Source organism: Drosophila nasuta, chromosome 2L (assembly GCF_023558535.2).
Source record: "Drosophila nasuta strain 15112-1781.00 chromosome 2L, ASM2355853v1, whole genome shotgun sequence".
In the NCBI taxonomy this organism is placed as follows: domain Eukaryota; kingdom Metazoa; phylum Arthropoda; class Insecta; order Diptera; family Drosophilidae; genus Drosophila; species Drosophila nasuta.
The window spans coordinates 28,088,507-28,114,380 of NC_083455.1; the positions used below are offsets into that span (position 1 = coordinate 28,088,507).

At 45.1% G+C, this 25,874-nt stretch overlaps 1 protein-coding gene across 2 annotated transcripts in view; it reads right to left on the reverse strand.

The window, feature by feature from the left end:
- Window positions 1-20,783, reverse strand: part of LOC132785310 (protein dachsous) — a 75,412-nt gene extending 54,629 nt beyond the window's left edge. Inside the window, exons 1-3 of one of the 2 annotated variants that reach the window (XM_060791470.1) lie at window positions 19,758-20,783; window positions 12,435-12,847; window positions 10,640-12,371 (exon numbers count right to left, since the gene is read on the reverse strand). In XM_060791470.1, coding sequence (XP_060647453.1) covers window positions 10,640-12,371; window positions 12,435-12,664 — 1,962 coding nt within the window. In that variant the 5' untranslated portion in view covers window positions 12,665-12,847; window positions 19,758-20,783. Of the gene's footprint in view, window positions 1-10,639; window positions 12,848-19,757 lie in introns of both variants that reach the window. The other variant, XM_060791390.1, reaches the window with a different exon arrangement.
- Window positions 20,784-25,874: the final 5,091 nt, after the last annotated feature.

Here is a 25,874-nt window from a genome sequence, read left to right on the forward strand (position 1 = left end):
CCTCAACAAAAACGTCTTCGTCCATGTCGTGGATCAAGGCAAGTTCAATTTGCCAGCTTGAGTTTGAATTTAGCGCTCAATGTGCCGCAGCGAAGCTTCATGCCACATAAACTATAAGGAAAGCAGCTTCAAGAAGCAACCAAGCTTCAAGTCCGCAGTCCCAACTTGATCGCAGCCAAATTAAAATGTTCTTTCAACTACGAACTTTCGACAATAAATTGAATTGAACAACAAAAGCACAAGGCACAAGGCAACGATGGAAACTACAACAGCAACCACAACAATCGAGCAACAATCATGAGTAAGGCAGAGTTGAGGAGCTCAGAGCTCAGCTCAGCTCAGTTCAGTTGTTGCCTTTGGGTCTGTCTCGGAGTCTGAGTCTCGAAGTATTTCTCTCGCTCTCTGTTTGGTGCTGGGCTCTGGTCAAAGACATTTGTCATGTCATTTGTGTGGTACAGGAAACGACATGCGTGCTAATGTGCGAGTGAGTCGAAGCAACAACACAACACACAACAAAAAACCCAAAGAGAAAAGGATGAGTTTATCGATATCAAGTGATCAAAGCAGAGAAGGAGAAGGAGAATGAAGAGGGAAGAGGGAAGCTGCAGCGAAAGCAGAATCAGAAGGAATTCCAGTCTGCGCTGGTGTCACAAGTTCGCGCTGTGGCAAAAAACACACGCATTTTGTTCTTAGGTATTGAGGTCGCTCAATGTGGGTTCCAAGCTGCGGCGAGTTGCGTTATCGCTTCACAAATTAACAATCAGCGGCAATAAATGTTTGCGTTTGTTTATGGATCAGAGTAGAAGTCGAACTCCGCAGTGTGAACTTACACGGATTGTGGAGCAGGAAACGAAGTCAGCTTATCTGCTCACTCCTCTCTTGACTCTCTGCGCTGTGTTTAACAAATTCAATTAAGCATTTTAATATCTCTCTGAGCAAGTAGGTGTTGCAGGGCGACACTGAAATATTAACTTGATTTAATTTATGAATTCCGCCAACTCCTCCAACGGGCAGTTCAATAACTTGGCTCGAAGATTAAATGCCCTCTAAGGATATATTAATTACAATCTCGGGAGAATCTCACCAAAAAAACATTGTGGAAACTAACACTGACCAAGTGGGTCACAAAAGTGGCTCTGACTGTGGGTGACACTCGTGTGGTTTCCCTCGAGGGCTTCTAGCAATTTGCACGAGGGTTGCAGTTGCACTCTCTGCTCTTCTGCGCCCTTTCTCAAGGGCATTTGGGGGCAGACACTGGCGATTGGGTATCGGGAATTGGGAATCGAGAATCGAGAAAAGAGGTGGATCTTTGCTTCTTCTTTTTTTGTGTTCGGACTGCAATTACTCGAATTTGGCAGAAGGAACACAGAACACAAAGCACAAGACACAAGCTTGCAGTTATTTCAGATGCTTTCGACACATCTTTTGCTTTGGTTTTGGCTGTGGCTTTCAATCAGTAATTTTGCCTTTTGCGTGCATTTCGCTTTGTTATGGGCCTTAATCAATAACTGAGTGTGTGTGTCTGCCACAGACCATCATCTGCCTTCAGCTTCAGATCGATCGCTGATGTCGTGGCAGCTCATCAACATCTTACAATGTTGCACTTTAATTGCGAACGGCATAAACAAAGTATTATTATTCTTTCCTTTTTCATCTTTTTTTGTTCTGCTCTGTTTTTGGGTCGAGTTTAATATTTAGTTTTTATGCATTTGCCGTTCCAGTTGCAGTTGCCGGTTGCTGTTTACTGCTCTCTGCAGGATGCAGCTCGAGGGGTTCGTGCAAATTAAAGGGGGGCAGAGAGGCAAGACAATCAAGAGTGACGATCGATTGCTGTATCGAGCTATCAAGCACATCAAGCTGTTGGGGCAGCACGCGTTTGATTTATGGCCAAGTAGCTCATTGGTAGCTGCGATCGCCCATAAACACTCAAATCAGCTAATCGCAGTGATTTTTCAGCCGTTGACTTTTTTGCATAAGTCACCTAATAATCAGCATAATTCATTATTTATGTGAGCGAGGGGCAAGTCTGTGAAGCTGACTAAACACAGATCGTTAGATCTTTGTCTACTCGTATCTTCCATCATCGTCAGCCAAGCAAGCAGTCAACAGAGCAACAGAGCAACTCGTCAACTCGACAAAGTGCCAACAACATTCAACATTCAGTGGACAACAAACAACAAGTTGCGAACAAAGCCAGCCAATGACTGTTTAAAATTCAAGCGGTCCATAGAAAGCAAAGACAAAATACCAAAATATATAAAAGACAAAGAAGTAGCTTCAGAGGAGGACGCGAAGATACCCTATAAAGGCAGCCTAAAATGCTGAAAATGCTGTAAACTAATTTGAGTAGTTAAACTTTTATAAAACCAAGAGTTATTTATGCACGCTTTGATGAAAAGAAACCAAACTTAAATCGAGGTAAGATGATACCCTATAAAAGCAGCCTAAGCATCCTTAGAATCAAATTAAGGAACTAAATTGTAGCGAAATGCAATTCATATTTGTGATTTATCAAATAAATCTTTTATATGTACCATATAACCAAGAGTTGTTTATACCCGATTTAGTCAATGAAAAGAAACTAAACTTAAATACTTGTATTTCTTGCATATAAGTTTGGTCTTTGCTATTCAGTTTTTTGGTCTTTGGTTTTCACATATCATTTTGGCATTAACTTCTTTCACGCACACACATACACATGCACACAACCACGCACACGAACTTCGGGCATGATATAAAAATGATTGACAATTTAATTTCCAAGTCCGCTGCGGCTGTGGGGGATTTATGAAATATTTTTCGATATTTTGTTTGTTCTTTTGTGATTTGTTATTATTATGATTATTGTCGTTGTTGTTGCTGTTGTTGTTGTTCGCTTTATAGAAAATATGCAAATCCAAACACATGTTAACAGTCGCGCTTTGGCTTTGGGAGTGCGCCATCGACATCGCCATCGAAATCGCCATCATCATCATCATAATCGGCAGCGGACCAAAAATCAAAAATCTCTTGGCATTTTGGCTGTCTTGGCGTTTGATGGGCCAACAATGGAGTCGCGGCAATCAACGGATGAATATGAAAATCTTGAGCAACCCACACGCTGCGGAATTTGCCGAAATGTGGCAGCATATCTCGAGTGGTCAGATTCAGAATCGAGTGAATGTGTGAGTGTGCATGTGAATGTGAGGAAGGCGGAAGCCCGAGAAGCGAAATCGCTGAGCGAATCTGTGCAGCATCAGTTCAAAAGGGAGCTCCACGAGGAGAAGCATCTCGAGAAGCATGACGACAAATAAGCAACAGGCGTCGATGAAGGGAGAAGCCTGCCAAAAAGGAGAGAGAGAGAGAGAGTTGAACTGAAACTGAGGCTGAGCTGCGGCAGCTTCGAGATGCACGTATGCAGATTGCCGGCCATTCCAACTGGCAACTGGGTAACTGGCTGGATCTAAGGCCAGCACTAGCTGCAGGGATTTCGGGATCAAGCCGAGACACTCTCTACATGAGGATTTGACTCTGGGCTTCTTGCTGACTTCTCTCTTTTTATTTGTCTCTGCAATCTTGTTTGCTTAAAAGTAAAAATAATTAACTAATTAAAATTGTGAACTCGCTTGTTGCAACTCCTTCGCTGTCTCCTCTCCTCCTCCTCCTCATGCGGCGCTATGGTAAATGAGCAGCAACAACGGAGACGACGACAACTGAGGAAGCCAGCAGACATTAGGGCCAAATAAGCTGCCAACTTTCAGCATTTTTTTGTGGTAAATACTTTGACTTTGCAATGGCCAAAACAACAACGTCGCAACGTCGCAATGTTGGCAACGAGAGGACTTCGAGTTCGAGTTCGACGATATGCAAAAGCTATCAACGGTGCATCTGCAAGGCAGCCAAACAGCCAACCAACCAAGTTTGTGTCCTAAGTCTTTCGAATTTCGTCTTCGTTGCTGTTGTTGTTATTTGCCTGCTGTTTTTTTTTGTGTGTGGCTTGGATCGAGACCTGTGCCTTGTGGCTTTAGATGTGGCTTCAGCTTCAGCTTCAACTACAGCTTCGGCTTCAGCTTCAGCTTGTAAGCTGTTGATATGCTCATTTAGAATCGCACGTTTTTCAGCAGAAGTTGTTAAGAACAACAAGCAAGGCGAGCGCAAGTGGGAGGCGAGGCGAGGGAGACAACGACAACGACTCTTCAAAGAAACCTGCGTTGATTGCTACTCCATGTATGCAAATGCCGCCACACACACACACACATTTACATTGCCCTGACCTCCAACACCAATTGGCTAGCTAGGCTAGAAGAGAGGAGGAGGAGGAGGAGGAGACAACCAAATGAGAGTTTGGCAGTTCATCGATTGTTGGACAGAGACGTAGTCGAGTTGCCCATCCATCAACGCACTTTCAGTTTTTTTGCAGCTTCTTTTTTGGTTGCTGCTAATGGAGACTGAGCACATCTCAGTTGCTGCCCCAAAAGCCGCATAAAGTGCTAGGCATTGATTTTAGCCGACCACAAAGAGAGAGAGAGAGAGAAGAGGAGAGAGAGCGGAGACTGAAGTCGAGGCTAATGGACAACGAGACGAGTTAATTGTTTGAGCTGCGCACACTTGACACCGCAGCCACAAGAGAGTCAACTTCATCTCGAACTTGAGCTTCAGCTTCATCTTCATCTCGAGCTTCATCTTCAAAAGAAGCTATTTTGGACAACATAACTGAAATTGACGGGCAAAAGTGAAGAGCAAAAGGTTCTGCTTCCTCATCGAATGGAATGGAATGGGTGGAACCTCTCGCCGCATATTTCTCGGCTTCCCAAAGTGCCTTGGCCTGTGTGTGCCGTTTTCTTTATTCTGTCTTTTTCTCCCCAGAGAGAGCGGGAGAGACAAAGAGAGAGAGAGAGAGAGAGAGAGAGAGTGGCAGTTGGCGAGTGGCGGCTATGCAAATGCAGTAGCCAATGCCCTCGGGTTGTTGTGATGTGCGCGCGCGCGCAGCCATCGTCCACTCCTTAGCCCCCTCCTCTCCTTTCCCCTTTTCGCGTCTCTAAGTTCGACTCACAGAGTCCATCGTCCTAACAGCACTCGAGATGTGTGTGTCTGTGTGTGTGTGTGTGTGATTGTGCCTGTGTGTGCGCTTTAATTGCACGTTTAAAGGCAGCCTACAGAAGCGGCATTTACTAAATATGGCCACAGCAGAGACAGAGACTGAAGCAGCGGCTGCGACTGCGACTGCGACTGAGGTAGCAACTGAAGCAGCAACTGAGACAGCTTTTGCCTCAATGTTGCACGCGTGTCTTGTGCTGTAGTCTCAACTTGAACCTCAGCCTCCGTTGTCGCAGCATTTGCCTCGCAAATTGATGCGCATTTGATGTGTGATGACGACGTCTCAAAACGATGACGATGACGATGATGATGACGACGATGACGCAGTTTTCGGTCAATGCAAAATTCGACTGTGAGTTGCCACAGTTGCAACAACAGCAACAGCAAGAGCGAGAGCACTCGCTCCTTTTGGCTCGGTCTGGCTATCAGTTAAGGTTTATTGATGTTTTGATTGTGATCAGCGCTTGTGGCTATTGTGCTTGTTGCCTGCTGCCTCTCGATGTTGCCTGCTGCCTGCTGCTTGTTTGGTTGTTGCTTGTTGGTTTCTTCATGGTGTTTGTTATGGCTGCCTCTTTATGTTTGCTGTCGTTATTATTACTGTTCTTGCCGCACAGCACTCGCTTGCTCGCTCGCTCGAATACAGAAAAAGAGCAAACGCACTGCACTAAAGACTCTCGAGATTATCTCGCGATTTTTAACTTTGCAAAATTGTGTCAAAAATTATGTTGTTGCCCCGTCTGGCAAATGTGTGACGGTTGCATGCAGCATGTGGCATGCGCTTATCGCAGACTTTGGCTGTGGCTTTGGCTTCGGGGGCGCACTTGAGGCGGGAGGCAGCACAACTTAATTAATATATTAAGCGGTTCAAGTATCACAGATGCCATTCGAGGTAGCCTAAATGGTAGCACACAGTCCACAGCACTGCATATATTAGGCACACACACACACACACACATGACAGTTGCTACGATACGAATACGAATACAAATACGAATACGACTTCGAGTACTACGAATCGAACCAAAAAACCGGCTACAACTCTTGTTGTTGCTGTGGCGCTGTGAGCTGCGCCTGCGCCATGATTTTCCAACCATTTTGTCTCACACACACTTAAGCAGCTACTACTCCACACACACAGAGCCAGAGAGAGAGAACGTGAGGCAGCATAAACAATTCGATGAAGCGCTGAATTTCTGAATGGCAAGCGCTGAATTCGACGTCGCCAGCATAAGATCCCAACAGCCAAAACATGCAACAAGTGAGGTGAATTCGTCCAGCTCTCTCTCTCTCTCTCTCTCTCTCTGTGTCGATAAAGCTCTCTCTTCTGTGTAAACTTGCGGCAGCTGCGAGCGTTTCGCTCAGCGCTGTGGCATTTATGGAATGTGAGCGCACAAAAATGCGTTAAAGGTGTTTATAAAATTAAAATTGTGCAAAACAAGTTGCGTACAACGCGAAAGAGAGAGAGAACTGAGAGAGAGAGAGCGTAGAGCGAGAGAGCAAAGTTTCAGAGAGAGAGCACGAAGTGGAGAGCTGAGACCGTGTTTAGAAAAAAGTGAATTGATGCAAGAGACAAAGAAAATTGGTGCACAGCGCCGCATACGCAACAACCAAGCAAGATGGGCGACAAAGCAGCGAGAGAGAGCACAAGATGCAGGAGAGCACAGAGGAAGGGAAGGGAGAGCGGAGGGAACTGCGTGGTTGTGCATGTGGACGCTGCGATGGCAAACCTGCCACTTGCACCCTCGGCACAAACCAGTTCAATGGCATTAGAGACACAGAGAGAGAAGCAGCCACATAACTTGCCAAATGGCCAAATGGACAAATGGGCAGGCCCAGTTCCCCTTTCCCCCCTCTCCACACTCTCACTCCCTTTTCGCTACTTTGGTAATTGTGGGAGCCCCGAAATGAGATTTACGTAGATTAGCCAAACAATGCGAAATTACAAGTACAGCAACACATACACACACACACACACACACATGCACGCGCGCGAAATGCAGCTAATTTTTGCGCCGGCTGCTGCAGCGACTCCAACTTCAACTCCAACTACAGCTGCCAATCTGCTCCGTGTGCTGTCTGTCTAGCGAAGGCAAAGGCGAAGGCGAAGGAGGGGGAAGTAGAAGTAGAAGTGGAGGTGGAGGAGTGTCTATCCAATCGCCAGCAACAACAACAATAATAGTAACAGTAACAACAACAGCGCAACATGTAATTGCATGTAATTTAGTGTGTAACTGCAACAACAACAACTGCAACAACGGCAACAACGAGCTGACAACAGCAACAACAACAACACGCTGAAGAAATTATGTTGTCTTAGAAAGCGACTGACTGCGGGGGAGGCAACCCCCCGCTTCCCCTCTCTAGCGAATCTCTCGCATTGCCATCGTGATCGGATCTCTCGTTGTAATTTGCATAATGAGTTTTTAATTTTCGTTCGAATATTAATGCCGCCTGCCACAAGTTTGTTGCCTAAGTCTTTCGTCTTGTACGTCGCTGCGTCGCAAGTTTGTTGCCTAAGTCATTCGTCTTGCCGGCCCCGAATTAAAGTGTAATTTGGTCAGCCATTAGATGGCTCTCCAGCTCTCCAAGTAGTCAATCGTCGAGGTCGCCAGAGCAAGCTCGAAGTCGAACTCGAACTCGAAGTCAGAGTTTGTGGAGTCGGGAGCAAAGTCTGGCGGCATTTGATCGCCTCTAATTAAATAGCATTTCCGCTGCCGCTCGACAAAAATGATACAGCTGGCCAAATAGGTGTGGCCTAGATGGGAACGGCAACTGACTCAGCCGATCGTAGGGCAAACAATTTTGGTTTTCGACGGACGCCGAGTATTAACCATAAAAATTGTAGCATTTAATTTGCCATTTGTGCAAAGAACTTTCCCTGGGAAATCCGTTGATTGTTTCTCTCTGTCTGATTTTAACGCATTTCCCGCTACATATTTCATGGCACTTCTGATGGAGCAACGAAAGTCGGAAATCTGAGCTGCAATTATCCTCGTTGATGATGGTGAAGAATTCTTTTCGCAGCCCCTGATCAATTGGCTGCCCACGGATCACGTGCAGTGCCAAAAGTCGAGCAAACAGCAATGACGAGCAGCTGGCAAAAGTATTTTCAGTTCTCACTCGCTGCGACTCAGTTATTTGCTGGGTTTGGTCCCACATCACCAACAAATAACGCCAAAAACTGGCCTGATTCAGGTTTGTTTTAGTCAAATATTTGACTTTTTGTTTCAGAATTGTTCAGTTTATTGTTTGCGCGGGCCCTGCCTTGGTTTACTTCTCCGTCTGTCTCTGCTCTGTTTGTCTGCCTGGCTTATATATTAAATATATTACCAAGTTTTTTATATATATATTTTTTTAATTTTCTTCAGTTGTGTGTACCATAAAAAATGTCGGAGCTCGTCTTCGCTGACCCTTCAGGCTGCCTCTCTGCATAGGCTTCTGCTTGTTTCCCTTTTTTTTATGATATTCCAAATTCCGATTTGCGTTTTTTCTCGGGGGTTTTATTGTCTTCAGAACCACAGATTGGCTTCAATATGAAAAAAAGACGAAACCCGAGCACAATTCTCAAGCCGAATGCTGTTTTGTATGGATGTGTGTGTGTGTGTGTGTGTGTGTGTGTGTGTGTGTGTGTGTGTGTGAGTGTGTGTGTGTGAACCGAATTTAGTTTGATTTTTTCCCTTTTGGTTAGTGGCCGCCGTTTTTATGATTATTGAGCCCTCGCAATCCCCATTTCAATCCCCATTCCAAGTCTATACAGATCTCTTATACTCATCTCTCATTCTCATGCGTCTATCTCTTTCTCAAAACTCTAGATGTATATCTCATGTTCATTTCACATTTTTTTTCAGTTTCCAGTGTTGTGTTTTTTTTTAGGGTTTTTGCGTGAGCCAATTATGAGTTTTGTATTCCGTATTTCGAATATCTTTCGTTTGTGGTTTCGAGGCAATTGGCAGACGCACGAACGAAGATCGAAGAGGGGGAAAGAGTCGAGAGTCGAATCTGCTTTTCTTTCATTGTAATTAAGGAAACGTGACTTTTTTCAGATTTCATCGAATCAAATTTGTTGCCAGAATTGGCATTGTTATTTCTAGTCTGCGTTGTAGCTTTGTAGCTATCAAAATCAAAGCCTTTAATTTCGTTCATCTCACGTTGCCATTTTGATGAGATATGATTTGATTTGATTTGCGGAAATGTCTACAAGACTTCGGTAATTGCTAGCAGCTAATCTCGGGAGGAAATACCCAATACAAAAAAACAAATTTCAACAGCGTAAACTTGACTCTTCAGTTGACACTAAGCTCGACACTCGACGCACAAAAACAAATTGGGAATAGAATGTTCATGTTGTATTAGATACTCGCATTTATAAATTGATTTTTTCCCTACAAGTGTTGGCGTTTGTTTTTTTGTTTTTGGTTTTTTTTGTGGGTTTGTGTACAACATTGCGTTGAGTTGAAACTCGTGTTATTAAATTGCTGGGAAGTTTGGAATCTCGGCAACATTTTCAACGTTTTTTTCAGCTATTTGTTTGCTGAGCTGCTGCTGCTTTGGTTGCTGGCACAGCGAGAGACAAGAGAGGTCACATTTGATAGTCCGAACAAAATCTTGTCGACGTCTAGCGAGACTGTGTGTGTCTGTGTTGAAAAAATGGGTGATAGAAAGACTAAGAGAGAGAGAGAGAGGCTGAGAGACACAAGAGGCAAAAGACAAGAGCCAAGAGACGAGCGACCAACAACAGCGAACAAAATGCCTTCGTTAAGCGCTAGAAACGGTTTTAGGCCCCGTTTCTTCTGCATGTTTTTGTTGTTGTTGCTGCAGCAGTTGTTTCTTTTTGGCTGCCCATTTGTTTTGTGAGCGGGGAAAAATGTTATAAAAATGTAATTACCCGATGATGAATGGATTAACTACAAAAGAGTGAGAAGCCTGCATTGCTTCGGGTGCGCGGATGGCAAAGGAGGGGCCAAAGAGGGGAACCCAGACCCGACAGTGAAACAGTTTTGGAATTTGACTGCCTAAGCACAGATAACAAGGAGGAAATGCCGAACGCAATATACCCTAGTTTTCCACTTCTTCTATGTCTCGCAGGGAGGAAAAAAAAGTAGTAAAAGACAACGGAAGTCAACTTCTCGCATTTCCCTCTTCATCATCATCGAGGACTTGTCAGCTGCAGCTGCTGCTCCGAAGTCAACGAGTGAGTGAAGAGACTCAGACAGCCAGTAGAGTATAAGAAGCATAACAAGCTGGCAGGCAAGTAGCCGAAACGTCGCAATTCCCTACGGATGTCGATGTCTGACTGATCGCACTGAAACTATTACTAGACAGCGAGGGGGGGAGGAAGCAAAGTGAGAAGCACAGGGGGGAACTGGGTAATTGATGCATGAGATTAGTTTGGGTTTCAAGTACGTAGAAAATCCATAAGTGACGCTCGTTGTGTGATTCGAGTCACTTGGCGCGACCAAAATGGGTCAGAGCCCAGCGACTGAGATGGATTGAGTTGAATATAGATGGATAGATAGATGCATATACACAAACTTAGATGGATGGGGAGGGGCTAATGACTCACCTTGAGTATACACCTGCCCACGGCTTCGTTCTCGGCGACAGAGACGTTGTAGAAGCTCTGGTCGAAGATCGGTTCGTTGTCGTTGACGTCGTGAATGGTCACCAGCACGGTGGCCGTCGAGGAGAGCGGCGGTTGTCCTCCATCGCGCGCGATCACCGTCAGCTGAGGCACCGGCTCCGTTTCGCAATCGATGTGCGATCTCGTGGTGATCAGACCCGTCTGTGCATCGATCTGAAACCACTGCGCATGCGTGTCGGGTGTGTCAGCCAGGGAGTAGCTGAGTGCCGCATTATTGCCCTCGTCGCGATCCCGAGCCATCACCTGCAGCACCGAGGTGCCGGGATCAGCCACCTCCATCACATTAGCATGATACACGTCCTGATCGAACTCGGGCGCATTGTCGTTGACATCGGTGACGCGCAAGAAGATCGATTTGGTAGCATGTAACGGTGGCGTGCCCTTGTCCGTTGCCACCACACTCAGTGTGTAGTTCGAGGTGGATTCGCGATCCAGGGGCAGATTCACGATGACCAGATAGATGCTGTTGTCACGGGTGGTCAACGCAAAATGGCCATCGCCTCCATTCAGCGACACATTCACATTGGCGTATTCTGTTTTTGAGTCCGGATCGTGCACCGAAATGCGTGCCACAAATTCACCGGGTTGCGCTGATTCCGAGATCTTTGGCGAGGCATCTTCACTCAGGAAGATCACATTGATTGTGGGCTGATTGTCGTTGACGTCCGTCACGCGTATGGAGACAAAGGCCGTTGTCTCCAGCGGCTGTTCGCCATGATCTTTGGCCACCACTACGAGCTCATGCAGTTCCTTGGTCTCAAAATCCAAAGGTTTATTAATGTAGACGGCGCCCGTCTGCGCATCAATGCGAAACATTTGCTCCTTGTCGCTTTGCCTTCGATTGATGGCATACTCCACCAACCCATTCTCATCCGCATCGGTGTCCGAGGCGTAAACCTGCAGCACACTGGTACCCACCGTGGCATTCTCGGGGACAGTGGCAAAGTATCGACTCTGGTTGAAGATCGGCTGATTGTCGTTCACATCCTGTATCGTTATATTCACAGTCATCAGTCCTCGCAGTGGCGGAGTGCCGCCATCTAGCGCCTCTATCAGCAAACTATAAGCGGGAGTTGTCTCGCGATCGAGGAAGCCGCTGATCTGCAGATCCAGGTACAAGACGCCGTCGCGTTCCCGATGCGAGGACAGGCGAAAGGCATCATTCACATTTCCCGACACAATATTATAGCGTTGCGTGTTGTACGGTTCCAGATCGAGATCCCGCGCCGGGAGTAGCGTTCGCTTCACCTCCCTGGGCGTGTTTTCCGGAAACTCGATGTGCATCGAGGGCTGCGGAAAGGTTGGCGCATTGTCGTTCTCATCTCTCACCGTAACAACGACGCGCACATTGAGTCCACTTAGCGGAATGGCCACCAGACTATACGAAGCTCTCGTCTCGCGATCCAGACGCACCTTGGTGCGTATCTCGCCCGTGGTGCGATCAATGGCCAGATCCGTCTCAACGCCCGCTTCGGCGACAATGATGTACGGCGGTCCGCTGTCGATGCTGTCAAAGTCACCAATATAACCGATTTGATGGTCCACGGGCACGCCCTCAAACACCTCCAGGCTGCGCTCCCGTTCCTTCTCCGCTGCGGCTGGCGAGCAGCTGGAGAGGCTGCAGGCGACTAGGAGCAGCCAGAGCAGCAGTCGGCTGGAAACGATGGCGGGAAACGTTGATGTTGATGATGATGATGACGGAGGAAGCAATGCTGACCTTGAGCTTCGACTGCGTCGTCGGCATCGGTGGAACATTGTGTAGTCTTTGCTGGGCGTCCCCGTCGTGGGCGTTCGAGCCGATGTGGGCGTGGTGGCGTCTCTGCTTCTCATGCTTGGCTGCATCTTCTTGATGTTGTTGTAGTTGCTGCTGCTGCTGTCTCTGCTGTAGTTCACAGAGCGCAAACTCAAAAGTGTTGTTGTCGTTGTTTCGACTGCTCCCTGATGCATCTCTCCTTGTGTGTGTTTGTTTGTTGCTTATGTGTGTGTGTTTATTGTTTCGAGTTGAGTTTTGGCTTAACTCTCGTTGTTGTTTGCGTGCTAAAAACTCAACATGGCGCTACTCTGAAGTCGCCGACTGGGATTGCCCTTCGCTTCGATTGCCACTACCTCCAGCAGCGGCCATTTCATGAGCTGCAAGAAAGTGAAGAGAATTTTTGTTTAATTATTTATTAAGCATATCAGTAGTAGTAAAACTTTTAGCATATATTTGATCATATTCCTTCCTATAATTATTTTTCCATTATAAGGAATTAGACTTATTTCAAGCAATTGAAGTTAGGTTAGTTAATTCAATCTCAATTAATCTCAAACATTACATTGAATTCTCAGTTTCTAAGTTTATTCTAAGCTATTGAATCCTTAAATGAAATGTAATTCTTTTTTGGAACCACAGTCCAACCTTATTAAATTCTGATTGCCATTTTCCTCCTTTAAATTTCCCATTGATCTTTCCTTCTAATGCAGTTATATTGTCAACTGGAACTGCAACTAAGTTGTAGCATTTCAATTGAGTTGAAATGTAGAGAACAAATCGCTTCTAGTATGAACAAAGCGTGACTACAAATACCCTCACTTAAGCGCAGCCCACGCCGCCAGAGATGCTAGATGCAATGCTAGGATGTTGGGAATCTTGATGGATGGCAACTAATAGACTGATAACTGCGCTAACGCGCTTAGCACTCAGATGCAGCTGATCAGGGCTTACGCATTGTGTTGGCATTTGCTCGCCAACTGGCTTTAGTTGCCCACTTGGCCATTTGAAATTCAAATGGTCAACTAACGAGCGAATGCCGGCGATGTTCTTTAATGCCAATGAAGACAAAAGAAGCTCCCAGCCAGGCAACAAAAAAAAAAACTACCTGCGCTCGAAAAGGTTCAAAGGCTAAAAGGGACCGAGAGCTCGGAGTCTGCTTCGTCTGCTCAAATATTGATGGCACACAAATACAGCCACACACACATATAGACAGAGAGACAGACATTTCAAAGTCGAACAAATAATTTCCAAACTGAAGTTTTTTGTGTGTTGTCGAATGGAATTGGATGTACCAAATAGCCGAAGAGCAAGAGAGGGAGAGAATAGAATGAAAAGGGAACGAGAACTTGGGCTGAGCTGAGCGGCAAATTCGTGGTCAACAATTTAGTTAACAAGGCCATGACTAACACTTTTCTACGTTCGGTATTCGAGTGGCCAAAACAACAACAACAAATACTATAAATAATAACAATACATAGAAAAAAACCCGGCTGCTGCAATTTCAAAGATTTTTCTCGCGCGATAAGCTAAAAAATTCAAAAGCTAGAAAAGTACATAAAGAAACAAGTAAAGAGAAGCATATCGAATGCTGGTTACCCTCTAAAAAAAACAGTTTACAATTTAATTTATCTCCCTTTGCAGCGCTCTCTCCTCTTTCATAGGGTACAACAACGATTATTTCGCTGGGGAAAGAAGGTTTTGGGTATTTTTTGGTATTTTCACATGGCATTTACTTCGTGATGTTCTGCGATAAACATCTCGTTTCTATTTTTGGGGCACCCTGCAGAAAGTGCCAGCTCATCGGTAGATAATCAGAGAAGATCTGCAGAGCAATTAAAGATGAATTAATGCACAACTAGAACGGAATACCTCGAGAGCGCCATTATGTGACAAAGTGATTGACATAAACGACAATAAGGAGTCAAAGTCCAGAAAGAAGGAAGAGGAAATCAAAGGGAAGAGCGCCTCAATTTGGCAAACGTGTCTCTAATAACATTATAATGATGGACCTTCCTGGAAACGCAGCCGTGACATGAAATGTAATTTAATAAACTGCAACTAGAAATGTTAGACATGAACTCTCCGCTCCGAGAACTGAGAACTGAGAACCGAGAACCGAGACTTGACACTTGACGTTCTCTATACGCAAATTACCAAGAGTCTCGAGATTGGCTTCAACTTCAAGTTGAGCTGCAGCTTCTACTGCTACTGCGGAAACGTCAGTTTGATTTGCAGTTGTCATAAGTTTAGATGAACTGCTAATACCCAAACACATTAGAAAGCGCCACAGACTGAGACCTGGGAACCGAGAACCAAGAACTGGCGCCGCTGAAGCGACAGCTGAGGAGGAGACCAAAGACCTACCACCGGGAAAGAGAAGGAGCCTCATCTGGTTGCGTGTGCAACAGAGGCTAAGACACCACTCCATTCGGAATGACTCCATGCAGTGTGTGCACTGTGCCGCTGTCTAATATCAAATGACAAACTTTGTAATTATATTGTAGTTTGGGCTTCGCTTTGATTTGCCCAAGTCAAACCCTGTCCAAGTCTCAGTCTCAGTCTCTGCTTTGGCTGGTTGGAACATTAAAATTATTACTTTTCCTGGGAGTGTGTTTTGTTCTTTAACGAGCGAGCAAAAGATCGTAAAGTCCGAAAAAGTGCACAGAGCCACAGAGAGGGAGATCGACAGAGTCGAAACCACAAATAAAGCAGCGTTAATAAAATCTACTTAATGGCAAATAAAAGTTACAACAAATATATGTATAACCATAACTATAGCAGACGACGGAGCAGAATGAAAAACATATCAAAAAACAAAAGCATAAACTTTACGGCTCAACTAATTAGCCAAAGGGAAGGGGAAGAGAGTGGAAACTGCTTCCAGATTGTGTTGTGTTGTGTGATTTTTCGACTCTGCTCTGCTTTGCTTTGTTTTGAATATTTCTCTTGGAATGCTAGACAACAAACTGTGCGATCTCCTTTGCAAAGCGAATGGCGAATCAATTCGCCAAGCAGGAAAAGCCATTTAATCGGAAGCCAAGTTGGAAGAGTTAACATGACCACAACACATGTTCCGAGGGTTTCTTTAATTACTTCGCCTCGGACGATGCAGTCAAGTAACATGAAAATGAAAATAATAAAGCAGAAAAACAACTTGTTGTTGTGTATTCATGATTTAACTTCAAATTATGCAAAATTGTTGTCTAAAAGCGGCGGCTAAGTAGGTGGTAAGTAGCGCTTTAGAGCGTGTTTAATTAAATGTTGAGTAATTTATGAAATGTGCACGCTGAACGTGGTTGCGAGGGGAGCGCAGATGAAGAGGGGTGCACAGTGGTTAATAAGTTATTTCTAATGGCTTTCTAATTGCCGTACACACACATGACTCGACGTTCGACGTTTGACTGGCCAACTGCAAGTCAAACTTGTGGCAGCCATAAGCCATAAGCTATAAGCAGTAACATTTTAATTGTTTGCATATTAATTGAGCTCATTAAGATGCAAATCCTCGACTATGGTCAGCGAAGCAGACCCAAAGCAGCGAAAGCGTAAAGTTCGCATGAGAGATTTTCTGCAAGAAAAAGTGTGAAAATGCAAGTGGAACAACGCCTGAACACAACACCATGTAGCAGCAACCAGAGCAGTGGAAAATCGAAAACGTTTTCCCTTTCGGACTCAGCAAAAAAAAAGATTTATTGTATTGCTTGAGCTATAATTACTCTTAATCAACGTTTAACTTTGATGTTGCATTTCATTAAATCGTAATTTGCCACATTTCTAACTGGCATTAAATAAATTGGCAAAATATTTAAATTGGTCAATTTGGAGGCGAAATCATAAAAAATGTATTTTGTTTGGCATAAAACAAGTTATAGTGCCATAAAAGCTGAGCTTCAACAGTCAAGTTAGCATTTCAATAATAAATTCTTAATATGCAATTATTTTAATCATCAAGCAAAGTTTGGCAAGCACACAAAACGAATCCAAAGAAAAGGAGAAGAGATGTCAGTTGGCATATAGCATATAGCATATAGCGTAATCAATGCCATTAATTAGCGGCATTTATTAGCCATATCTTATCGGCGAACAACGTCCGTGCAGAGGTTCAACTGCAGCCAGCATCTCTCGCAAGAGGTGCAAGAAAAATATGAAATGACGCCTCGCAAGTGTGGAGCCCAAAACCTGACCAGACTCCAAAGTGCAGATGAAGAGTGCAGCTTGTCATGTGTGTTTCTCTAATCTCAAGTTGCCGCTACCCCGCGGTCTGTTACCGTTTCGACTGTAAAGCGAACTCTTTTCTTCACAATTATGGAGTATTAATAGATCAACGAGAACCGAGAACCGAGAACCGGAAGGCAACACTGACATCCCACCGAATTCAGTCTAGCAGAATGGGATTGGCACTGAAATACAGATCGAGATGGGATTGGGATAGAGATTTGAAATTGAGATGGGTTTTAGCATCTTGGCATCGCATTATGAAGCTAGTTTCGAGGGGTAGCCAAAAGCATTTAGCAATAATTGTCATGGTTCGTGTATTTTAGGCATTGTTCGGCTCGCTTTAATGGCGATCGTAAAACTGCAAAAACCAGGCAAAAACACACACTAGATGAAGAGCTCTGCTCTTGGTTCGCTTTTGGTTCGTTAACCTGCTGCCTGCTGCTGCCATAAATATCGCATAAAACAAATTCCAAATATATAATTTCGAATCGAATCGAATTGAGAAACATTTGTAACGTTTCGTTATGTTGATCGCATTGCTGGACCCGATCCGATCTATTAAGAATGCTGGCCTCCATTAAGGCTATCAAATTATGTAGACTGAGTGTTTATGGGATGGCAAAGCGAAATGCGCAGCACCGAAGCATTGAATACTCTAGGCTGTTGATGAGGCAGCCAGCTTTACGAGTTAATTTGACACTCACTCGGAGCATCTCTCTGATCGCCGTGCAATATAATCGAGCAAGCTGATGCCATAAAACGGCAAACTGTACCACATTAAAGCTGAGATAAAATGCAGAGTTGATTGTTTTATTTGTTTATATTACGCATATAGAAAGATATTTATTTGCCCCTCCAGCAGACAATCTGTTGGCATTGCCAATCCAATTTACTATTCTCAACGCGGATGAAGACACTTGGAACAAAACGATGAACATATTCTAAGCTTAATCACAGCCTAGCACATTCGAATGTCCGCAGTGCCAACTCGCATGAGGCTCAACAAAGAAATTAGCGCCGCATTCGCTTGCAACTGCAACAGCCTCGCCTTCCACACACAGGTTGCAGGTGGCAGGTGGCAGGTGGCTGCTTTGCTGCTGGTGGCAAGTGCGTGCTCTTCGCAAAGGAAATATTCGCGTTCTTTGCTGTGCTTTGCTGTGCTGTGCGGCGGGGCCACGTCTAATGTAATTTTCTTGGCACGGAGCACGAGGCGCGCGTGTGGTCCGTGTTCCAAGGCAAGGCAAAAGGGGCAGCTGTTTCAGCCAGCCAGCAAGCCATCTCTCGCCTTGATGGCCATCTTTCACTCATGCCACATAACTGAACGTGTGTGTGATGGGTGTGTGTGTGTGTGTGTGTGTGCGGGGCAAAAATAGATTAAAGCGTAATTTTTGTTTGTATAGCGCTAAGCATTGTGGCAATTAGACGCCAACTGGGCGGCCAAAGACAATTTAAAGCGCATTAAATTGCGTTTGGCAAGTTCGTTGCCTAAGTCATTCGTTTCCTTCAGCCCGTCGAGTTGATCACCCGCATCAGCTGCAAAACTGACGCACCTGACGCGCATTCGTCCATAAAGATAAAATGGTCTCTGACCTCTGTTAGAGAGAGAGAACGTGAGAGCGAGGGAGAAAAGATTCTACCGTTAGGTCGCCGTCGGGCTGATAAAGCAGAAAATATGCAGAGCAACAGCGACTGGTGGAAGGGGGGAATAGAGAACAGAGGCAGAGACTGAGGCGCGAGAGCAAATGAAAATGGGAAATGAAAATTATATTTTGTTCGCTTTTGCTGTCGCTCGCTCGCATTTTCCTTTGGTCGATGCCGACGCTCAGCAAAAATAAAAACAGAAAAAACTACAAGAAAACTCCGACTCCGATTCCATCGCTTACTCTTTTGTTTCTATGTCTGTGCTACGCATCTGGGAAGGAAGTGTAAATTAAGGGCCATAAAACTCGGGGAGTCGAGTTGTTTTAATTTTTTTTAACCCATTGTTGGCCCAAAATGTCTGTTTGTTTTTCCCCCGAGTCATTTTCATTCTCATTTTCAGTTAGTGTCTCTTTCCCTAATGTCAAGCTATTTTGGCTTTTAGCAGCCCCACGAAAATTGGTTTATAAGTGCCACACAACACTACACACACACTTACACACACACACAGAGAGTTCACTCGTTAACCTCGCGCAGTTTCGACCGACTTTTTGTAATAATTTTATATAATTTTCAGAGGAATTTTTAGTGCACTTTAATGGAAATACGAGGCGAACATTAAAAATCCGAGCACGACGGGCATTTCCTGGCTTACTTAATGGCCAAAAGACACATAGGAGAAACACACAAAAAGAGAAAAAGAGAGCAGAAAGACGGCAACGGCATCGGCAACCAATATGATTACAAAATCATGCCATGTCGTCAGATCATCATCTCATCGATTGTGTGAGTTTTCCAGGAATCGTTTTGGCCTCGACGAGGCAAGCGAGCGAGGCGACAAACGACAAGGCGACACATCTTTCTCTCCCTTGTCACGTTTCGCCCGATAGATAACGATAACTCACTCGATCAGCTCAGGTGCCGTTCTCAAATAGGCGAAGGCAAGTGGGTAAAACAGGTAGAGAGAAAAAGCCGAAAAAACAGAAAACCAAAAATCGAAAACCGAATTCTCAATAGCGAGCTCTGTTTGTTTTTCACATTTTCCGTTTTTCAAAAGGTAACTGGGAAGAAACAGTGGGCAAAAGTCAAAAGCAAGAGGCAAAAGAGCCACAGCAAAGTGTTTTTCTTTTCGCCTTCTCTTTTGTGTCTTCGCTCAGGGCTGAAAAACATTTCCCTCTCAGTCTCTCCCTTTTTTCTCTCTGCTGCCATCAAGTTCGATTACCAATTTGACTATTTTCAAGTTGTTTTCACTGCCGTTCTCTGTTGTTGTTTTTTGGGAGCTACCTTATTGACCATCTCTAATTAGGCACGGGCTTTATTTGTGTGTGTTTTTTCTCCATTTTTCGCTTTTTGGAGAGTGTACGCGCACTTTTATGAGTGAGTGTCGTCGAGTGTAGTACTTTTATTACTTGATTTTGCGTGCTTTCTTACATTTTGTGGCAATATGCTGTCAATATTTTTCACCAAAGGCGCAAAGCCACAACAACAACTGTCTGCTTGCCACTGCCACCAAATGCGACTTGGCCGAGACTCGTTGTTGTTGCTGTTGTTGTTGTTACTGCGGCTGCTGCTGTTGCTGTTGCTGCTGTTGGCCACACGGCCAAAGCGAGCCAAAAGAACTCGTTTGACTTGTTGAACAATATTTCTTTTCGCCTTTTTCTCGTTTATTTTTTTTTCTTTTCTTGTGTGTGTTGTTGTTGTATTTCTCTCGTGTTTTTTTCTTTTGATTATATATTTTTGGTGTGTTGTTGTCGCACACACGTACACACTTATACACACTCTATACACAACGAGAGAGATAGAGATAGAAGTATACACACACTTTGGAAATTCTTGCAATTTAATTAAAATGCAAATATTGCAATTTTCATTGCATTCGAATTCGGCATTGATCCGCACTTCAAATTCAACTTCAACTTCGATTCCACATCCGATTTCGATTTCGATTCCAACTCTGCAATTTTCTCAGATTCCGTTTTTTACATTTTGCGACACGGCGAAAGACGCAAAGACGACAACGACGAAGGCAGAGGGAAAAACAACGACGACGACGACGATCGCGACGAAAACAAAATAAAAACGCGGCGCGGCGACAACGGCAAAAAATGTCGAAGGGAGTTTTGCCGATCGATCGAACCGAGAGCGGAAAAACAACGCTCTCTAGAGGACTGAGCTTAGAATTTGGATTGGGAATTATTTGTGTAACTCTTGCACTTGTTGTTGCTTTGCTTTGCTTTGCTTTGTTGTTGTTGTTCACTTGTCTTCACTTTGCACTTGAATTGAAATCTTCATTCGCTTGAGATTCAGATTCAGATTCTGATTTGGATTCCCATTCGGTTGCAGCTTTAGATTTGATTGTTGTCAACTGCGGCGACGACAACAACGACGACGACGGCGACAACGTTGCGAGAGCTGCGTTAATCCGCGCGTTCAAATTGTTCAATGTTTCTGCGACGCAAGCACACGAAAGACTGAATCCTCCACTAAAACTGGCTCTTCAATCTGGCTGAGAGAGCAGTCAGCCAAAAGAGAGAGATAGAGAGAGAGAGAGAGAGATGCCGACACAGGGCCAACTCAAGCTGTGGTCAAGTGCATGTGGCAAGCAGACAGAGCTCTGGGTTCTCCGTGGTGTGTGTGGTGAGCTCAACACCTGAGCGCAGGCCTAGCTAGCTGATTGTGATTGTGATGCAGAGGTATGTGTGGTGTGTGTGTATGGTGTGTTGGCGTCTCTAGAAACCCACCAGAGTGGTTTGGGCGGTTTGAGTTCGCTTGGCTCTTCAGCGCAAAGTGAACCATCGAGCGAGCGAGTCGAGCCTACTCTCTCAGCACGCGGTCGAGGATTGGCCTCCATCATAGGAATTGGCAAAAAGGCTCGCTCGCTCGCTCGGTCGCTGGGCAGCCTGGCAGCTCGCATATGAATGCCAAATGGAGCTACAGCGTGGAGCAAGACAAGAATTTTAAAAGGCCCCTCAACATATACAACACAATGCACTAAGAGCAGCGACGACAGGTCCACAATTAGCCACCAAAGCAACCATCTCAGCATCAGATTGAGAGCCAGTTGCATTCGCTCTCCCAGAGAAAGAGAGAGAGAGAGAGAGAGACTGCTGGGCACCCACACGCGCAATGCAATTCGTGCCTATATCGTGCCCGAGTCGTGTCCAACTATCGCATACAAGTTCGTGCTCTGCTCGTGCCTGTTTCGTGCTCATTTTCTATGCAATAAAAGCATAAAAGTCAAGTCCAGCAATGCACCCAACGCCTCGCCAAGTGCTGCCCACCAGAACAGAGGCATGTAAATTAGCCCCAAAGAGCGAGAGAGAGAGAGAACAAACTAGTGGAAGAGGAGATGGAGAGAGAGAGAGAGAGAGAGGGGGATTGCTGAGCATAAACCGGTTTGCGCTCTTTTTGTCGCTGCTCTCAGCTGCTGCTCTATGCTCCAAAGCTGGAAATGCTCCCAAGCCAAAGTCAGAGCTCACCTGTGTAAGAAGTCCGCTCCGTTGTTGTTGTTGTTGTTGCTGTTGTTTTTTGGGCTATGTTTGCCGCCGAGTGCAGTGAAGTGGCTGTGGAGTGCGCTTTGGCGTTGAGTGTTTGGTATGCTGACCGCTCGCAGCTCCCCTTTCCCCTTTTCCCTCTCTTTCACTCCTCTGAACAGCCTCGCTCTGTTGTTATTGTTTGCCGCAATGCGTCGAGTGGCCACCTCCGAAATTGAGCGCAATAACAACCCCGCAACAACAACAGAAACATTAGCGATTGCTTCTTACGCAACATTGGGGAAATTTGGCGCCTCCCCTCCGAACAAAGACACAGTTCATCCGCCCGATCCTCCGATCGGACTGCTCGAAAGGGACCACCATAGATCCGATGCCATGCAGTAGATTCCGATTCTGCAGAATTCTCAAGCATTCGCCAATTCTGCAATTTGTCTGGGAATCGTACACGAAATGTGCGTGCCATCGTCTCGCTTGTTGTTCTCCTGTTTCTCGTTGCCAGTTGTTGTTGTTGTTGTTGCTGGTTTAGCTGGAATGCACGTTGGTGGCACAAGCTCTCCAAGTTCTCTCGGTTCGGTTTAGTCGTCGCAATTTGAGGGCGTCCATTTAACGCGGCATTTAAGCATTTGGGCATTTGTGTTCGCCGCTTGTCAAAAACTATAAATGACGTCGCTTAGCTGTCGGCTTGCATTTGCACTTTGAAATGAATGAACACTCGCACTCACACACTCATTCACGCTCACACTCACACTCAGAGTCGCAATCACACTCATGACAGCCACTTGAAAAGCACAGAGCAAATCTCGAGTCTCGCTCTCTCGCTCTTTCGATGTCTGTTTTCTTTTTGTTGTAGACAATATACAATATCTCAGTTGATCGACGATCGTTGATCGACGCCACCCACACGCTCGTTGCTCAACACAACTTGACCAAAGAGGGGAGCAAGCAAGCAAGCAAGCAGGTAATGGACACAATTGCGACTTGATGGATTTATGTTGAGTCGAGTGCATAATGGCGTATAATTTGAGGCAAGCATCAGCCAACGATATTTGGCAGTGGCAATCAGAATCGGAATTCAATGAGAATCAGCAGACACAGCATCTGTTGTTGCTTTGCTGCTTCCCGGTTCTGGGTTCATGTTGTCAGCATGTGGCGACATCCAAAGCAGCGATCTGGGCGTTTAGAACAAAACGAGAGCCAAAGCTCTGTGTTCGAGGCCCACACAAAAAGACAACGACTAAAACAACGACGACGACGACGACGTATTGCAATCTCAAATGTAACGAATCCGCATTCGAATCCATCATGCAAGTAATATGCAAAACTCAACAGCAAAACTTGGGGAGTGCTGCAAAGAGAGATAGAGAGGAAGCCGCATTCAAGATGGTGGCATGCCACACAACCCAGCCTCGAGTCGCAGCCCAAGTCCGGGGCCATTCATTCGCATCAAAAATCAATAGCTGCATATACGAATACGAATACAACGAATACGAATACGAATACGAGTCGAGTACGAGTCGCATCCTTGGAATCATCATCGTCATCAACAACAACTGCAAACAACATTCGCCTGTCAGCGGCAACATCATAAATTGTTGTTCTGCCACATGTTGCTGTTGCAGCGAAGGCTCCACTTGGCAGGCTCCCCCCTCCCCCTCTCTTCTCTTGCGCTCACCAGCGCGTTCGCCTTCCTCTTCCTCATCGGCTTGTTGTTTTTGTTGATGATGTTGTTTGTTATGGAGACAGAGGGCATTCTAATTTTCTCATTTACTTTGCAAGTTTATCCTCGCTGTTGCGTTGCCATTAATCGATGCGTGTTTATCAATCCAAGTCTAAACACAGACTGCTTTTAATGAACTCTGTGAATCGGCTTTAAATTCCTCAAGGGAACCTCTGGCGGTTGCTTGAGTTCAATGTGAATTGTGTTGACTTTAAGGCAAGAGGCGAATCCTTTTTGATGACAGTTGCATAAGGATTTGTATTTCAAAGAGTAGTTGTCAGTTATTTACGATAACTTTGAATACAGCCAAGTGAAGTGAAAGATAGTTTTATATTCCAAAGAGTAGTTAACAGATATTTACGATAACTTTGAATACAATCAAGTGAAGTGAAAGATACTTTTATCATTTATCACGATGAAAGTAAAAGATTCCTTAATTCAGTTCACTTCAGGGTATTCCACATTCGTTGTGCAGCAACTTCTTTATTGCAGCACATGTGTTTGTTGTGGTCGCTTGTGGTTTGTTGCTCGTTGTTGATTTCATGCGTCCGATAGTAAGTTTTATTTATTTGCGCATTTCTCTAAGTATTTTCTACGCCCAGCTCCCGTTCCCCCCGCTCCGCTTTGCTTGCTGGCTAATTCTTTGTTATGGCCATGCAAATGGCATTTGACTGTGACTCTTTGGCAACTCATCATGGAGTCATAACTCCAGTTAGCTGCTCGTTCTTGCTGTCAGCGCCCCCCGCTGATGATGTCTCCTCCTCCACCTCCACTTTGGTCGCTCAACTCTCTGCGAGTGACATAAATATTGCTATTTTATTTCGGTAGCCGCGGCGTCGGAATTGGAATTGGAATGAGAATGAGTATAAGTATCGAAGACATGGTCTGAGACGACCTCGCCATGTCGGCAACATTCATTAATCTATAAATTATGCGAATTTTTAATGAGCGCACATTTTGTTCGATTTTTCATGCGTTTCATGCGACGAGGGCGAAGAGAAGCTACCTGAACTTGTTCTGTTGCCTTTAGCTCGCTGTTTTAGTTTTAATTGAAAAGCGCTTTCGTTATAAACTTTAGCTTGGAATGGTCGCTCGGTTGGAAGTTGACTCGCTTCGTCGCCGTCGTCGTTTGGTATTTAGTCGCTCGCTGATAAGACGGCGTTCCAATTACATGAGTTTAGCCAGCGGCCACTTGGGTGGGTTCCCATGCTAAGTCCGAGCACCGCAAAACCACCAACAGCAACACAAACAGCAACACCACAAGACAACTCGCTAATGAAGTTAGACTCGTCGGTGAGAGAGAGGGAGAGGAGGGGGAAACTGTCCAGAGACATATTTAGAAATATGCTTAAAAGTAGATGTGAATTTGAATTTGGTTGTACGTGCTTAACCTTTGGGCGATTGCCGATCGCCGATCTCTTTGATCTTTGTCTCTACAACAGCGATCTGGGCCGAAATGTTGTTGTCGCCGTCCATGTATATTTTGTTCAACGCTCAACGGTCAATAAGAAGCGCAAGAAGCGGCCAATAAAAGCGCCAATAAAATACTAATTGACTCCAGCTGAGGATTAATTCTAGCGGTGAATTTATGTTACACAACATCCCCAAATTAAATATTTACTTGGTTTTATGCGAAATTTATTGAAATCTCAATTCACAAATCGCGTTCCCCGTTCTCTCCGTTGTGTTTGACTTATGGGAAGTAGTAAATTTTGCCCCTTCCCTTCCCTTCTCACTCTTTCGCTGCTCCTCTCACTCTGATCTCGTTCTGATCGATTCTTTTGAACAACAAGCAAATTATGCATAAATTCACGGCATTTAGTGCGCTGGAAACCTGAGCTCTAAGCTCAGCCTCTGATCTGTTGTGGCTCAGTTCAATGAACTGTTCCCAACTAAGTACTAAGTATTCCCATTCTTATGCCCATTTCTCATATTTTTTTTTTGTTTTTTTCGGCCCGCCTCTGGATCAGATGCTGGACTCCGGACTTGGATTCTGACTTAGTCTTGGCTTCAGTTGTAGCTTTGCAATGCAAATTCGGAGGCAACCTGCGTGTGTTTGCGCATTATCCTTATAGGCAGCAGAGATCTGGGATCTTCGGCCAGCCTCATATGCATATGACACACACTAGTGAGAGAGAGGGGAAGGGGAGGGAGACTGCCCCACCTCGCTTTCGCGCTGACGTGGAGTCATCAATAGTCAATAGACAACGGCGGCTCTCTATGCAGGCATCAATCTACGACTGCGTTTTCAACTTTGTCTTTGCCTTCTTCTGGCTAACAAAGATCGCGAGAGCCAGGGGAAGGAAGGGTAAGGAGACCCCTTCATCATGGGCAACA